Source organism: Cervus elaphus, chromosome 21, assembly GCF_910594005.1.
Source record: "Cervus elaphus chromosome 21, mCerEla1.1, whole genome shotgun sequence".
Lineage (NCBI taxonomy): Eukaryota > Metazoa > Chordata > Mammalia > Artiodactyla > Cervidae > Cervus > Cervus elaphus.
The window spans coordinates 34515052-34531890 of NC_057835.1; the positions used below are offsets into that span (position 1 = coordinate 34515052).

At 37.5% G+C, this 16839-nt stretch overlaps 1 protein-coding gene across 2 annotated transcripts in view; it reads right to left on the reverse strand.

Annotated features, from left to right (window-relative positions):
- Positions 1-16839, reverse strand: part of PPP1R42 (protein phosphatase 1 regulatory subunit 42) — a 40837-nt gene that overhangs the window by 905 nt on the left and 23093 nt on the right. Inside the window, exons 6-8 of one of the 2 annotated variants that reach the window (XM_043879882.1) lie at positions 15914-16031; positions 13425-13556; positions 6265-6424 (exon numbers count right to left, since the gene is read on the reverse strand). In XM_043879882.1, the coding sequence (XP_043735817.1) occupies positions 6265-6424; positions 13425-13556; positions 15914-16031 (410 nt within the window). The remainder of the gene's footprint in view (positions 1-6264; positions 6425-13424; positions 13557-15913; positions 16032-16839) is intronic. The other variant, XM_043879883.1, reaches the window with a different exon arrangement.

The window sequence follows — 16839 nt, forward strand, 5'->3', positions numbered from 1 at the left end:
CTCCAGTATTTGCAATTAAAGTTGAAATGGAGAATAAACATCTTCAAATTTTCAACATTACATAAATTAGTAACAGGTATCTTTTTAAGTGCTAAGTGTATTACAGAAAGCACTTTTCTCATTTAGTCTTTACAAAAACCCTTTGAGGACCTTATAGTTGAGAAAATAAAGCTAAGAGAGTTGAAGTAAGTTGTCCAAGGTCACACAGCTGGTAAGTGGCAGAGACAGGATTCAAGCCAGGTAGATTGACCTTAACACTTGTGCTTTTTACCATACTATTTTATTTACTATTTGTAGGGATCTTCATTATTTGCAAAATATTTTTTTTTGTATCTTATCTCAGTAAAGAGCATTAACTTGAATCCCTATTAACAATCCAAATACTATTTTCATAGTACATCTTTCTTTGAAATTCTTGCCTAATCTGGTTTTAAAGTGCTATAGATTTTATTTCACTGAGTGTGATTAGGCCTTTTAAAAAGATATTTATTTGGCTGCATCAGGTCTTAGATGTGGCATGCAGAATCCTTATTTGCAGCATGTGTACTCTGTAAGTTGCAGCGTGTGAGATCTAGTTCCTTGCCAGGGATTCAAAGACTGCATTGGGAGTTTGGAGTCTTAGCCACTGGACCATCAGGGAAGTCCCAGTGTGATGTACGTGTCAAAATCATGCTTATCTTTTTTTTAATATGTGTCAAATAGTTTGTTATCTTTATAATGTAAAATGATCACATATACCAGTGAAGAAAATATATTGTTTTGTTATCTATCTGCATCAGTGGGCTTTATACAGTTGGTGCTTTTTTCACCTTTCAACTATTTCCTTCATTGTTTAATTAAGGTATAATTTACAGACTTAAACTCAGTCCTTTGAGTATATAGTTCAGCAGTTTTGATAAAACATTTATAGTCATATAACTACTACCACAATAAAGATATGCAACATTTCATCACCCCCCTCAAAACTCCCTTGTGTTGACCCTTCATAGTCAACCCCAGGTCCTCAGCAACTGTCTCTGCAGTTTTGCCTTTGCCAGTAGGTCATGGAATCATACACGTGTAGCCTTTTAAGTCTGGTGTCTTTCATTCAGCATATTGCTTCTGAGGTCTGTGTCATTTCATATATTGCTAGTTCATTCCTTTTTAATGCTGAGCAGTATTCCATTGTATGGATGTACCACAGTTTGTTTATCCATTCCCTGCTGAGGGACTTTTGGGTTGTTCCCAATTTTTGGTGATTCTTAGTAAGCCACTAAAAACATTAGGGTTCAGATTTTTGTGTGAGTATATGTTTTCATTTCACCTGGGGAAATACTTAGGAGTGGGACTGCTGAGTGTGTTGAGTGTGTGTTTAACTTTGTAAGAATATGTCAAACTATTTTCCAGATTGGCTGAACTATTCTTTTTGCATCCCCACCAGTAGTGCATGACAGTTCTGGTGGCTCCATATCCTCGTTAGCATTCATTACTTGATTTTTTTTTTCTTTTTACCCACTGTAATGGACATTTTAAAAAAAAATATTGATCCAATATTTACAACATTTTAAAAATCAGATGATTCCACAATCTAGATATCTTGCTTGCCAGATAATCTGATTTCCCAAGTTCAATTTGCCTGCCTGGCTGTAGTGTTTTGGAGCCGAGTAGCTACAGTTGCCTTTAGTTGGACAGCATGCTCTCCAGTTTACCTCAGTCACATTCTCACCTGCTTCCTTTACTTATTTTATCTGCTTTTACTTTAGGGTGTTTTTGAGACCCCCTGGCAATGTAATGTTTTTGAGACCCCCTGGCAGTGTAATTAAGAACTTGACTTTTGGAGTCAATGACCTGGATTCGTGTCCCAGCTCTGCCTCCTGGCAATCCTGTGACATTGGGCTCCTCTGACTGTGTTTCTCCAACACTCATTTTCCCTATGTACAAGTTGGGGCTGATAGTACTCTTATCTCAAAAGGTCCTACTGTGTTTTATAATTTGTTTGGGTAATGAAGACTAAGCTTTCAGAATAGACATTTTAAAATGAAAAATAATTAGTACAGTTCTTATAATTTACATAATTCTTGTTCATAGAGTAAGCCATTGACAGAGTTGAGACTAGACGTCACAAAAGCTAGCTTAGACTGTTCTAAAAAAAGTTTTGTTGCTGACTACTATTACTTTCTTTTTTCTTTTTTTTTTTTAGGGAGGTGGGTGTTTTCCTAATTTCAAAAGGGTTCTTTGAGAACTGCAAACCAAAATCTTAGCATTATATTACTGATGCATAGTTATTTTGCATATAAAAGTTAGTTAGGCCGAGGCTGGACTTGAGATGGCAAAATTAAAAGTAGTTAGAGCTTTACAAATGAGTTTATATAAGATCATCCCAGAGTTTCATGACTAAAAGTATTATCTAAGTTTTAAAAAATTCTTCTTGAAGCACATAGGAGATCTGTTATTACAACTGTTCAAACATAGCATAGCCTTAACAGCAAATTATTTTTTATTGTTTTTAAAGGTCACTTTTTAACTCAAAGAAACCCAATGCTTTCATTTCTAACTAAAGTTAGTAGGTATTTTATAAATAGTTAAATAACATACAGTGAACATTTCCTATGAATTATAGGTCCCAGGGATTCACATTCCTTAAAGGTATCTGAACCTAAAGGCATTCTAACCCAGCTAGGAAGTTATTATTTTTACATTAACAGAAGGGATGGACTGACTCTATTGACATTACTTGGGCTTGAAAGATAGTTAATCAAGTAACAGTTTGCTCTTTTCATTGTACCATGCTGTGGGTACTGTATTCTCAGTGGATCTTATTTACAATGTATAAATGTGTTTAATGCCTATTTTTAAATTACTAAGGCTCAAATACCTCCTAGCCAGCTTGAAAAGAGAGGAAACATCTGTCAGAAGTATTTACTGTGACAAACAGAGAAAGAGGCAATAATTTGCACATTTTTTGTTCCATACCACATACTATTTTTAATTGAACAGTGAAGGCATTTGTTCAGAATCAGCCTTTAAATAAAAAAATAGTGTTGAACTAATCTTTAATTAAAGTGTACATTGATAGTATCAAGTTCAGTTTGGGGGTCAACAGCAACGTCAATGAGTCTGACTTTTTCCTCCCTGTAGGGAAGGCAGGCTTGTGTAAATATACATGAGCACAGACGGCATGCATTTATAAAGGAGGTGGAAAACATTCCCCTGTCATTGGACAGATGTTGCTTCACTGTGTTCTACATAGGACACAGGCACAGCTCTCAGTGTGTAAACCTTAAAGGAGTGTGTAAACCCTTAAAGGGGCTTATACTTCGAGAGTTTTGGAAGAAGCCTCTAAGGCTCCTTTCCACCTCTGATCAGGCTCCCCACCTTGAATCTTAAATGTAGACTGTAGGGGACTCTCCTGCTGATACCAGCTCATTAACCCTCTTTCAAGTAATTAAGGGAGGGAGTTGATTTAATCAACTTTTTAGAAACTAAAAATCTGTTCTTAAGAGCTGTGTATTTTAATGCTTTACTAACCTTCTAACTTTATTCTCATTGTCTCCTGGTGGTGGTGGTGGTGTAATTGCTAAGTTGTATCCTACTCTTGGGACTCCATGGGCTGTCTTGTAGCCTTACACTAAATTAGTAAAATGTTAGCAAGAGGCACACCCAAATAGTCTATTATCAAGAGCTTAATGCAATTCCATAGTAGGTTTGGTCACCTTTGATTGAAGGTATTAACTGGTGATATTTCCGTTTAATAAGACTTAAATCATTTGTGATAACCAGATCAATGTTTTGGCGTGCCCTCAGTGAAAATGTGCCCTGAGAAGATAAAAAATATTTAAAAGAAAATGTTGGGGCTTCCCTGGTGACTCAGGGGTAAAGAACCCACCTGCCAATGCAGGAGACATGGCTTTGATCCTGATCCTGGAGGATCCCACCTGCCGTGGAACAGCTAAGCCTGTGTGCCACAACTATTGAGCCTGTGCTGGAGAGCCTGGGAGCCCCGCCTACGGAAGCCTGTGCCCCTAGAGCCTGCGCTCCTCAAGGGAAGCCACCACAGTGAGGAGCCTGCTCGCTGCGGCTAGAGAGTAGCCCCCGCTCTCCGCAGCTAGTGGAAAGTTCACGCAGTGATGAAGACCCAGCATAGCCAAATATAAATAAATGAAAATACAAAATAAAACTTAAGAATCAGGATTGAACATAATCAGCTTCACTGACAGTGGCAAAAGCAGGACAATATATTCTCACAGGAACCCCTCTATGCTGGTGGTTTCTTTAGGGTAGCCTATCTCAACAGTACTTAGTATTGGTAGTTGAAAATGCATTTAGCTTGTGTTTAGCATTCCTAGTTAGGAACTAGGGTTTGTCAGTGCAGTCCTAGTGACTAGAGCTTTGTTTGGGGCTGCAGAATATATGGTACGTGCCACAGCTCACGTACTAACTAACTAACTGATCTAACGGTATGTGTGATAATGTACAGATATACCAATATTCTTTTCTGAGGCTGTGTCCATTTTTATTGTTTCCTCTTTCACCTTGATGATACACTAGCAAGACCTTTCAAAATGCTTGGCAAAGAAGCAAAACGCAAGAACACTGCTGTGGAATTGATGTTGAGTTATGTAAATCTTTAAGAAACTTGTGGGGTGCTATGAACAAACTTGCTATGGTTTGATGGCCATGATAGTGGACATAATCAGCTATGGCAAATTGACACACAGCTGTTGTGTGTGTGTGTGATTGGAGAGGAAGCAAGATCCAAACTAGGACTCCTTACTTATCCTATCGCCTCTCCCCAGATGAAGCATTTTCCAGACTTATAGGACTCTCTCCCCCTTAGGCCTCTCTTGACAAGCCTAAGCCACTCTTCAGGGAATGGGGGTAGCAGCACTGTTGTTCATGGGTCTTCTTCAGGTGGGCCCCATTAAGAAATGCTGAGTCACCATCCCTTGATTGGACCCTGCAGAGAGGGTCGCATGACAAACCCATGTGACCCTCATCAAGCAGTTCTGGAAAAAGGAAATCTATTCCAAAGCACATCTACTGGCTCTGATTACTCTCTTAATGAAATTTGCTATTGCCCTCTATTATAACATAGTGACTACTATGATATGACTGGGAAGATCAATAGAGCAATCACTGTATTGATTTTAAATGAAAAAAGTTGAATGAATAACTTATAGGATGTATGGGGATCTGGTGTATAAAGCCCATAGCATTTATCACAATATATATTAGTGGTATCACATTTGACTCTCACATTAGCTTGTTGCAAAATCTTTGCGGTCAGGAATATCTCATTTGAGTTTTTATTATACTGAGTACTGTCTGGTATATAGGAAGTGCCTGTTAGTTTTATGAATAAAGGAAGTTATTTTCTGGTATGATTTATCTTTACATTAAAGCAATAACATCGTTCATAAAACTGAAAAAAAACAAAAAACAATTTTCTTCTCATCAGGAGACTTAGAGCTGATTCATAATGAGCTAAATTACATATATGCCACCTGGGAAACCCATGTGTATATTCAAAGTTTAGAATTAGTGGTAAAGAACCCGCCTGCCAATGCAGGAGACCTAAGAATTGTGGATTTGATCCCTGGGTTGGGAAGATCCCCTGGAGGGCATGGCAGTCCACTCCAGTATTCTTGCCTGGAAAATCTCATGGACAGAGGAGCCTGGAGGGCTGAAGTCTATGTTGTCGAAAAGTGTCGGACATGACTGAAGGGCCTTAGCACACATGCGAGGTTAGAATAGTGATTCTTAAACTATTTTTTAGATCATATATCTCTTTGAGAATCTAATGAAACTTTTAATGAATCCTTCAGGGACCCCAAATTAAGAACGTTTGGGTTGGAGAAGTGGTGAAACTAGCCTGTCCCTGTCCTGCTGTGGCTTTTTCCTGCTTTCCACCACCAGATGCCCTCTACTCGCCAACGGGCCATCCATTACCGTCTCGGCCTCGGGCTCCTTTGCTGTTATCCCTGCTCATTCAGACATCTTTACCTGCTGCTTTTGGGAGTTGCCTGAGTCACCTGCCTTATTCCAGTTGACGTAGCTAGTCTGTGACTCCCAGCTCTTCCTGAACTACTGCAACTTAATGACTGTTTTGGCAGGTGAACAGTGAATTTTTTTTTTTTTTTTTTTTGGTGCTTGGTCAAGAAGAATTGAGAACAGAGAACTAGAAGATGGATGGAGGACCTTTCTTCCTTTGTGTTGTTGACAGTGAAGGTGTCCCATCCTTCCCGCCAAAAGATAAATCACACAGAAGTATTTGAAAGAACCTACCCTGTGTCTTCAATAATTTTAGGGTTATCTTCTTGGGAGCTTTCTGGAGATGCATTTCCATTTGGAAGAAATCTCTGTATATCAGAGAAAAAAACTAATTTTGGCTTACCCACCCGTGGGTAATAAACGGGAACTATGTGATGCACTGTTTCAAAGTTACCTGTAGCGTACAAAGAATTAAAAGCATTCTGCTTTGAAATTAATAACTAAATTGTAAACATGACATAGAACAGCATTAGACTATCTAAAATTATATTTTGAGAAATGGAATTAAATATGATTAAATAGTTTCATAGCAAAACCAATAAAAAGTTAATGTCCAAGATAAAAATATGACAGATTTTCATACATGAGAACCCACACAGGAAAATTCATGGTCAACTCTCATAGACAAAATGGGTATACCTAAATTAATTAATATTAACTACCCTTGCATTTTGCTGTTATGTGTTTATTTTTTCAGTGTGTTTAACCTTGAGGGAGTAGATTAGTCAATTACAGTTTTTGTAATCTGTTCATACCTTATTTCCACACTTAACATTATTTCCCTGTTTATAGATCCTCATCCCTTTCTAGCAATGATTTTTCTTTTAAGTGGAAACTGCCTTATTCACCTCTAATTCTCAGAGCTTAGCATAGTCTTGGGCATATCCATGGTGCTCAACAAGTATCTATTAAATGAATAAATGAATATTTTCATCAAAATGCTACAAAAGTAAATGCTGAAAGTTATTAAGATATTTTGAACTTTGTTAAAGTGTTTGACTACTTCCAATTTTGAGACTGTATTTAGGACAAGATTTTTTATTGTAAGATCCTTGACGTTTAAAGACATAATCCCTATAATTTTATTATTATAGAGCTCCAAATTTACAGGGCTACCAAAAATATGTAAAAGTTCAGGAAATTAAAAAAATGACCATCTTCCTAAGAATTCCTCTTCATTTACAATGTATTTGGTTGTGCAGAGGTATCTTTAAATGGTTCAGATTAGCTCTTCTAAAATCCTGAAGGTATACTGTAGATTTAAAAAAGCACAATATATCTTCTAGACTTTAATTCATGCTTTCCATTTCTCCTGAGCAGCAATAACAGAGACTTTACATAAAGACCATTGTGCAAGCTATTGGCCAGGTGAATAGTTATTGTGTGTTACATGCATGTGTCCAGGGATGTCACCAGTTGTAAGCCTGGGAGGCTCAGGAACTGTGACATTTGTTTGCAAAGGGTTGACAGAAGCATGTAGGTGACAAGAAAGAATGATATCTACAAATGGCCAAGAGAAAATAACTAAGTACTCCGGAGGAAAGGGCTTCTCTGGTGGCTCAGCTGGAAAGAATTCGCCTGCAGTGCAGGAGCCACAGGATGTTCACTGTATAATCTCTGGGTCAGGGAGATCCCCTGGAGGAGGGCGTGGCAACCCACTCCAGTATTCTTGCCTGGAAAACCCTATGGACTGAGGAAGCTGGCAGGCTACAGTCCACGTAGTCACAAAGAGTCGGACTTAGCACACGCCTGAGGCAAACTCAGATAATTTCTATTGGCAGGTAGTCAGCTTTCAATTTAAATTTGATTTAATTGACCTTAGAGTCTATTTTTCAATAGAGTAAATAAAATAATCTATTTGAATACTTATAAAATTTCAAAGTCCTTTCATAATATAGTCTCATTTTTCTCCCTAGTTTCTTTGTATTTGCAAAAATTATATGTTTACATATCATATATTTATACATTTGGAGATTTTTCTAAATTCCTGCCAAACCAGAGTGAATTTCTAAGTAGGGCAGACATTATTGTCATGCCCAAGCATGAGTCGTCCACCAGTCATCAATAGAGTACTCACTAGAAACCATAGCTCTTTGATAAAGTCAGATAACTTTGATTAATTACTGGGCTTCCCTGGTGTTTCAGATGGTAAAGAATCTGCCTGCAATGGGGGAGACCCAGGTTCAGTCCCTGGGTTGGGAAGAGATTCCCCTGGAGAAGGGCATGGCAACCCACTCCAGTATTCTTGCCTGGAGAGGAGCCTGGCAGGCTACAGTCCATGGGATTGCAAAGAGTTGGACATGACTGACCAACTAACATTTTTACTTTCACTTCTGCTATCTTTGTGACCTGAGACAAGTTATCTCATCTTTCTAAAACTCAGCTTTCTCAGCTGTAAAATGGATATAATTTTTCCCACAAGGTAAAATGATTAAAGCAGTAATGCAAATAAATATCTGAAATGATTGGCACAATAGATATTAGTTCTATTTTCTTCCCTTGCCCCTCTTTTTGACTTCCTAGACTGGAGTGCTTTCCATTTTAAATTATTAATGGTTATCATGATAGCAACTACAATAAGGTATGAAATGACGCTTCTGTACTATGTAGCATTCCATATGGCTTTTCAAAAAAAAATTGTGGTAAGAACACAACATGGAATCTACCCTGTTACTGTTTTAAGTGTACAGTAAATGTATTATTGTTGACTCTAGGTACAACTTTGTGGGCTTCCCAGGTGGTGCTAGTGGTAAAGAACTGCTTGTCAGTGCAGGATACGTAAGAGACATGGGTTTAATCTTTGGGTTGGGAAGATCCTCTGGAGAAGGGCATGGCAACCCACTCTACTATTTCTGCCTGGAGAATCCCTTGGACAGAGGAGCCTGGTGGGCTATGGTCCATAGGGTTGCAAAGAGTTGGACACGACTGAAGCGACTTAGCACGCATGCACAACTTTGTAAAGCATATCTCTAGAGCTTATTCATTTTGCTTGACTGAAACTTTATATCTATTGATTAGTAACTCCCCATTACCCTCCCACCCACAGCCCTGGGCAGCCACCATTCTACTCTTTGATTTTATGAAATAGATTATTTTAGATACCTCATATATGTGGAATTATGCACTATTTGTCTTTCTGGAACTGGCTTATTTTATTTAGCATAATATCCTCAAGGTTCATCCACATTGTTTCATATTACAGAATTTCCCTTTTTTTTAAAGGCTGAAATAGCATTCAGTTGCTTGTATATACCTTATTTTCTTTATCCATTCATTTGTCAGTGGACATTTAGGTCTCTACATCTTGGCTATTATGAATAGTACTGCAATGAACATAGGAGTGTTAACATCTCTTCAAGATCCTCATTTCAGTTCTTTTAGATAAATACTTAGAAGTGGGATTGCTGGATCATATGGTTGTTCTATTTCTAAATCTTGAGGCACTGCCATACTTTTTTTCATGTTGGTTGCACCATTTTGCATTCCCACTGACAGTATGCAAGGGTTCCACTTTTATCCACATCCTCACCTACATTTGTTGTTGTTTTGTCATATGATAATAGTTTTTCTGACAGGTATGAGGAAATACCTCATTGTCGTTTTGATTTGCCTTTCCCGGTTAATTAGTGACATTGAACATTTAAAAAATATACCCATTGGCCATTTGTAGTTTTTCTTTGGAAATATGTCTGTTGGAAATGCTGTTGGGAAAATGGCATCAATTAACTTGCTCAACAAAGAGTTGCCACAAATCTTCTATTTGTATAAAACGTAGTATCAGGGAAGTGCTATAAAGTGCAATCAAAAAATGTGTGCCTGAAATTATTTATTTATTTATTGAAATGTAGTTGATGCATAATATCTTGTTAGCTTCAGGAGTATTACATAGTGATTTGACATTTATATCATTGTAAAATGATGACCACCATATGCCTAGTAGCTCCAATACTTTGGCTGCCTGATGGGAAGAGCCGACTCATTGGAAAAGACACTGTTGCTGAGAAATAGAGGGCAGGAGGAGCAGGGGGCAACAGAGGATGAGATGGTTGGATGGCATCACCGACTCAGTGGATATGAGTTTGAGCAAACTCTGAGAGATAGTAAAGGGCAGGGAAGCCTGGTGTGCTGCAGTCCATGGGGTCACAAAGAGTTGGATACAACTTAGTTGACTGAACAACAACAACAAATAAGCCTAGTAACCATATGTCCTCATCCAAAGTTATTGTAATATTGTTGAGCATATTCTTTGTGCTCTATGTTCTGTCCCTGTGGCTTATTTATTTTATAACTGGAAGTTTACCTTTTAATCCCCTCACCTATTTCATCCTATTCCTCCTGGCAACCACTCTTCTGTATGAGTCTGTTTTCATTGCCTTGTTTTTTAGATTCCACATATGAGATCAGTGTTGGCCTTTCTCTTTTTGACTTATTTTACTTGGCATAATACCTTCTATATCCACCCATGTTGTCACAAGTGGTAAGATACTATAATGGCTGAGTAATATTCCATTGTATATATCACATCTTCTTCATCCATTCCTCCATACCCAGAAGTGAAATTACTGGATCACATGATCACATGATCTGTTCTATTTTTAATTTTTTGAGGCACCTCCATACTGTTTACCTTGGTGGTTGCACCAATTTACAGTCCTACCAACCGTGCACCAGGGTTCCCTTTTCTCCACATCCTTGTCAACACTTGTAATTTGCCTTTTTGATAATTGCCATTCTGACAGGTGTAAGGTGATATCTCATTGTGGTTTTGATTTGCATTTCTCTGATGATTAGTGATGCTGAGCATCTTTTTATTTGTCTGTTGACTGTCTGTATGTCTTCTTTGGGGAAAATGTCTATTCAGGTCCTCTGCTCATTGTTTCATTGGGTTACTTGTTTTTCTGATACTAAGTTGCGTGAGTTCTTTATGTATTTTGGATATTAACCCCTTATACATCCTGTTGTTTGTAGATTTCTTCTCTCATTCACTAGGCTGTCTTTTCACCAGGTTGGTAAGTCTCCTTCACTTTGTAAAATCATTAGGTTGTCTTCTCACCAGGTTGGTAAGTCTCCTTCACTTTGTAAAAGCTTTTGAGTTTGGTGTAATCCCATTTGTTTTCGTTTCCCTTGCCTGAGGAGACAGATTCAAAAAAATATTCATTGCCTATATTTTCTTCTAGGAGTTTTGTGGTTTCAGCTTTTACATGGAGTAAACCTTTAATCCATTTTGAGAGTGTTTTTGTGCATGGTGTGAGAAACCGGTCCAGTTTGATTCTTTCACAGGTAGCTGTCTAGAGTTCCTCACACCATTTAATGAAGAGGCTGTCTTTTCTCCATTGCATATTCTTGCCTTCTTTGTTGTAAATTAATTGGCTGTATAGTCATGAGTTTATTTCTGGTCTCTCTATTCTGTTCCGTTGATCTATGTGTCTTATTTTTGTGCCAGTACAACACTGTCCTGATTACTGTTGGTGTTTAGTCACCAAGTCATGTTCAACTCTTTGTGACTCCATGGACTGCAGCATACCAGGCTTCCCTGTCCTTCACAATCTCCCAGAGTTTGCTCAAACTCATGTCCTCTGAGTCAGTGATGCCATCCAACCATCTTATCCTCTGCTGTCCTCTTCTCCTCTTGCCTTCAGTCTTTCCCAACATCAGGGTCTTTCCCAATGAGTCAGTTCTTCGGATGAGGCAGCCAAAGTATTGGAGCTTTAGCTTCAGTATCAGTCCTTCCAATGAATATTCAGGACTGATTTCCTTTAGGATTGACGGGTTTGACCTTGATTACTGTAGCTTTGTAGTATATAGCTGACCCTTGAATGACAAGTGTGAACTCCTCAGGTCCACTTTTATGTGGATTTTTTTCTATAGTATATACTACAGTATTACATGATCTGAGGTTGGATGAATCCTCAGATGTGGAACCAAAGATAGGGAGGGCTAACTGTAAAATTACATGCAGATTTTTGAGATTGGGGAGGGTTGGTGCCCCTAACCTCCTCATTGCTCAGGGTTCAATTGTAACTTGAAAACGGAGCATGATCCCTCCAGTTTTATTGATCTTCCTCAACGTTGCTTTGGTTGTACTTTGGCATCTTTACTGAAAACAGGTAAATCCTTACCCTGAATCTAGTTTTGCCCTTCATAGCCAACCACGTATAAGCAGAGAGGGGGAAGTGCCTCTTGTCCAGTTTATAGGTTTCAAATCTTGAGAAATTCATATTGCCAATACAGTATCATCACTCATGTGAGATAAAAGTAACAGTTCATATTCAGTGGATACAATATGGCAAAATCATCAGAGCTTTCCATCGCCTTCTCTTCACCGCAGCCTCCTTGTCCTAGAGTGATGGAGCTCCTAGGATATGCTGTCTATGCATAAAGCCACCCTACACTGTTTTAGTTCCTCTTTCCCTGTTCGCCTGGTCTCACTTCTTCCTATGTCTCCATCCCCTGTTAGTTGTGGACTAGAAAACGAACATGGAACAGAGGAAGTGGCTCATTCCAATGTTGTTGACTACAGAATTGGTGAAGAGTGAATTCTAGGATACTCCCCAATATGATAAAGATGATTATTACACATTACACTTAGCTGCAGTTAGTTTCATTAGTTAAGCTATACTTGGGAGGTTGCCATATCCTTGTAACGCTACCTTAGGTATATTATAATCAAAATATTCAAATGATAGGGTACGTACTTAAGAACGGGGACAGGCCACCGAGTATAGGCCACATATATGATTGTGATACATCTTTATTTTTTATCCTGATGAAAAACATGATTTTTGTGCTGTTACTAAATGAATATACTTGTAACTTCAGTTTCACAAGTTATACAGCTGATTGTTGTTTCACTATTTAGATAGCTAGTATCATGCACTTTAAAAAAAATTATGACTGCACTGGGTCTTCATTGCACCAACCACATGGACTGTTCCTTGTGGCATGGGCTCAGTAGTTGTGGCACGCAGGCTTCTCTAGTTGCCATGCGTGGGCTTAGTTGCAGTACATGAGATCTTAGTTCCCTGACCAGGGATGGAATCCGGGCCCCCTGCATTGGGAGCGTGGAATCTTATCCACTGGACCACCAGGGAAGTCCCCATGCACTTTTGCAAGATATAAAATCATACATTTTCCCCACCCTCATGGCTCTCTGTTTATATAGCCAACATAATTATAACTCAGTATGAACTAAACATAGCTTTTTTTTTATAGTAGCTACCACTTTCATATATAAACATTGTAGGAAAATTTTTCTAGAAATTGTAATCAAGTTGAAAAAAGCCCATAAAAAAATGAAACAAACTCTCCTAATTTTTGGCATTTTTTTTTGTTGTTGAGTATAATATTCCTTTTGCTGGTAGGAATGATCAACTAATGAATGACAGCCTACTTACTGTTGCATGAGTTACGTGTATCCTCGTTCTTACTGTTCTTTTTCTTGCTGGTTTTCTTGGCATCTTTGGATGCTTTCCAATTCATTAGGAATTGTCTTTCCATGTTTTTAATTTCTTTCCCATCAAGGAATTCTAGAGAAAAACAATATATATGTTTAAAATGTAATATATACATGTTATAAATGTTATATATCAGTACAACATAAATATTACTATATAATACATAAATGTTATAATACATATACAATATATATACCACTGGTTTAGGGCATATGAACTAAAGTTACACTCTAGACTGAAATAAATTTATTTTTAAAATACCTTATTCATATAACCTCTTATATTTGTATAACTTCTTTTTTTTTTTTTTTTTTTTTTTTTTTTTTTTATTTGTATAACTTCTGTTGAGCTTTTTTTTAAATTATTTTTTCTGATTTCAAAAAGAATATGTGCTTTTTATAAACAACTGAAATGTGATGGCAGAAACATAATATGACTCCATAATTACTATCCATATCTCTCCTTTCCATGACTAACAAAGATAATCACTATAAACAATTAGATGTCTGGTTGCCCTTCTTGAAGCATAAGTTACATTGTTATTTTACAAAACAAAAATGTCATGCTTAACAAAAGTTAAATATTTAATAATTTTATGGTTATTCATAGAAAAAGAAAAGTATATTTTATGTTAATGTCAATAAGAAGTTTTATATATGTAATGTATTTTAAAAGTACGTACATTAAGATATAGGAAATAATACGAATAATTCACATAGCTGGCTTCTTTAGTCTACAAATTGAAATTTCAGCTATTTTAACATTTATTCCTTTTAAAAAGTTTTGAAAATTGAGCATATTCAGTTACACAAATAATTTTTGTATGTTGTGTGTATGATATTTGGAAAATTCAAAGAAATGGAAAAAAAAAAACATTACCTGTATTTCACAACCAGAAATAATCACTGAAAACCACTGATAATACTTTAGTATATTTCTTAGCATTGTTTTGTTTTCCAGGTATGTACCATGTATATATTGTGTATTATATAGAAATGGAACTCTCTATACAGTATTACATCCTACTTTTTAATATTATATTGTGAACATTTTATCATGTCTTTCTTTAAAGACAATTTTTAATGAATGATAGTATTCTAGATATAAATATACAAGTAATTTACTTTAAAAATATAACTAATATACATGATCGTTCTTCCTGTGTGTTCTCTGTTTCCTACTCTTGGCTGATGGGGTAAAGGATAGGCAGGGTGTGATCCTCCCCTATGTGTTTTGAAAAATCATCTTGGATGTTTTTGATACACCTCCTGTCAACCCCTCCTTCCCTCAAGAGAAGCACTGTACTAGCGTTGTGATTAACCAAGGGTTACTACAGCCATGAACTTTGAAGTGGTTTTGCTATGTTAGTTTTTATACTCAAGTACAGCATGTCAGGTGGTGCTAGTGGTAAAGAAAGTGAAAGTGAAAGTCGCTCAGTTGAGTCCGACTCTTTGCGACCCCATGGACTGTATAGTCCCTGGAATTCTCCAGGCCAGAATATTGGTGTGGGTAGCCTTTCCTTTCTCCAGGGGATCTTCCCAACCCAGGGTTTGAACCCAGGTCTCCCACATTGCAGGTGGATTCTTTACTAGCTGAGCCACAAGAGAAGCCTGAGAATACTGTAAAGAATCCGCCTGCAGATACAGGAGATGTAAGAGACATTGGTTTGATCCCTGGGTCAGGAAGATAGTCTGGAGGAAGGCATGGAAACCCACTCCAATATTCTTGCCTGGAGAATCCTATGGACAGAGGAGCCTGGTGGGCTACATTTCATGGGGTTGCAAAAAGTCGGACATGACTGAAGTGACTTTGCATGCATGCATGCACGCACAGCATGTCATAGAAACTCTCCCACAGTCTCCTCTGTGAGAGGGCAGTGCTTATCCTTCTGATACTGTGTAAGCTGGTCCTTATTGAAGAGCACCGGTCCATTTCCCCTTATATAGTGCATATTCAGGAGTGTTATTATTTGTACTCCCTACTTTGCTCCCATTTCAAATGAAAGGAACTCCTGTATGTTCTTAAGGTGCCATTTGGCAAATGTCAAGCAATGAAAACTTTGATCAGTTTTACCTACAGAACCAAGAGTCTCGAGGGATCTTCGGAGGATTTGTGCCAATGAAAACTTGGCAAAAGGTCAGCAAGTTGTACACATTTATGACTAAATACTTTTTGTTGGTAACAGCCACATTTTCTTTTTTAAAGAAAGTGTTTGATATCTTCATTATTTCTGAACAGAAGATATTTTTTCATGTTTTATTTCTCAATTTTAACTTTTGTTCTTATTAAAATATCAAATTTAAAGTTGACCATTTTTGTAGGTCCAGATGTTATATTCAAATTTCTGAAGGTTTGCTGATACATTAACTAAAGAGTTAAACAGGTCTCTTTCTCTAGGAAAATTATATTAATATAATAGAAACATGTACCCAGTGATTTGGACACCAATATCAGTCTGTCTCTGTATTTTGGTTTGAGACAAACAGGATTTCTATTTAGATCCATTTTCCACAGCTTCATCAACTTGTTCAGTAAAAACTCCAAATCCTATAATTAGAGGAGAAAAAAGTAAGACACAGGTATTTCATACTTATCAATATTTTTTTCATGTCAGTAACTGTTTTTAAAGGTACTTACTGTTTTCCATGGAGTTCTAGCTCAGTGCCAGGTACTTAGATGATGTACAATAAATCTTTTTTTGATGAAATAGTCTGTAGTAATAATAGAAAGGGCTAAAGATGAGGCAAAAAATAAGGTCCTGAGTTGGGGACCACAGAATTGTACTCTGTCACACTAGTTTAAATGGACCCAACTTGTATCTCAGGAAACACTTTGCCTTTCTGGCTATCCATGCTATAGAAGATGCCCTGTTCTTAGCAGAGTTTATGGAAATTTACAGATTAAGGCCATTATGGAGTAGTAAGTAAGCATCCATTGACATTGCAAGCAATGTAGTTGCTTTTCCTTTTTTAAAACCTAAAAAAAATGTATCAAAGGGAGAAAATGGAGAAAAAAAATCCCATGTGTGTTTATTACCCAAAGATCACTTTAAAAATATTTATTTTTGGCTATTCTGGGTCTTTGTTGCTGAGTATAGGCTTTCGCTAGTTGCTGTGAGCAGAGGCTACTCTAGTTGCGGTTGGCAGGTTTCTCATTGTGGTGGCGTCTCTTGTGGAGCACAGGCTCTAGGGCACACAGGCTTCAGTAGTTGCAGCATACGGGCTCAGTAGTTTCGACTCACCAGCTCTAGAGCATAGTTTCAGTAGTTGTGGTACACGGGCTTAGCTGCCCTGTGGCATGTGGAATCTTCCAAGACCAGGGATCAAACTGGTGTGCCCTGCACTGGCAGGCAGAT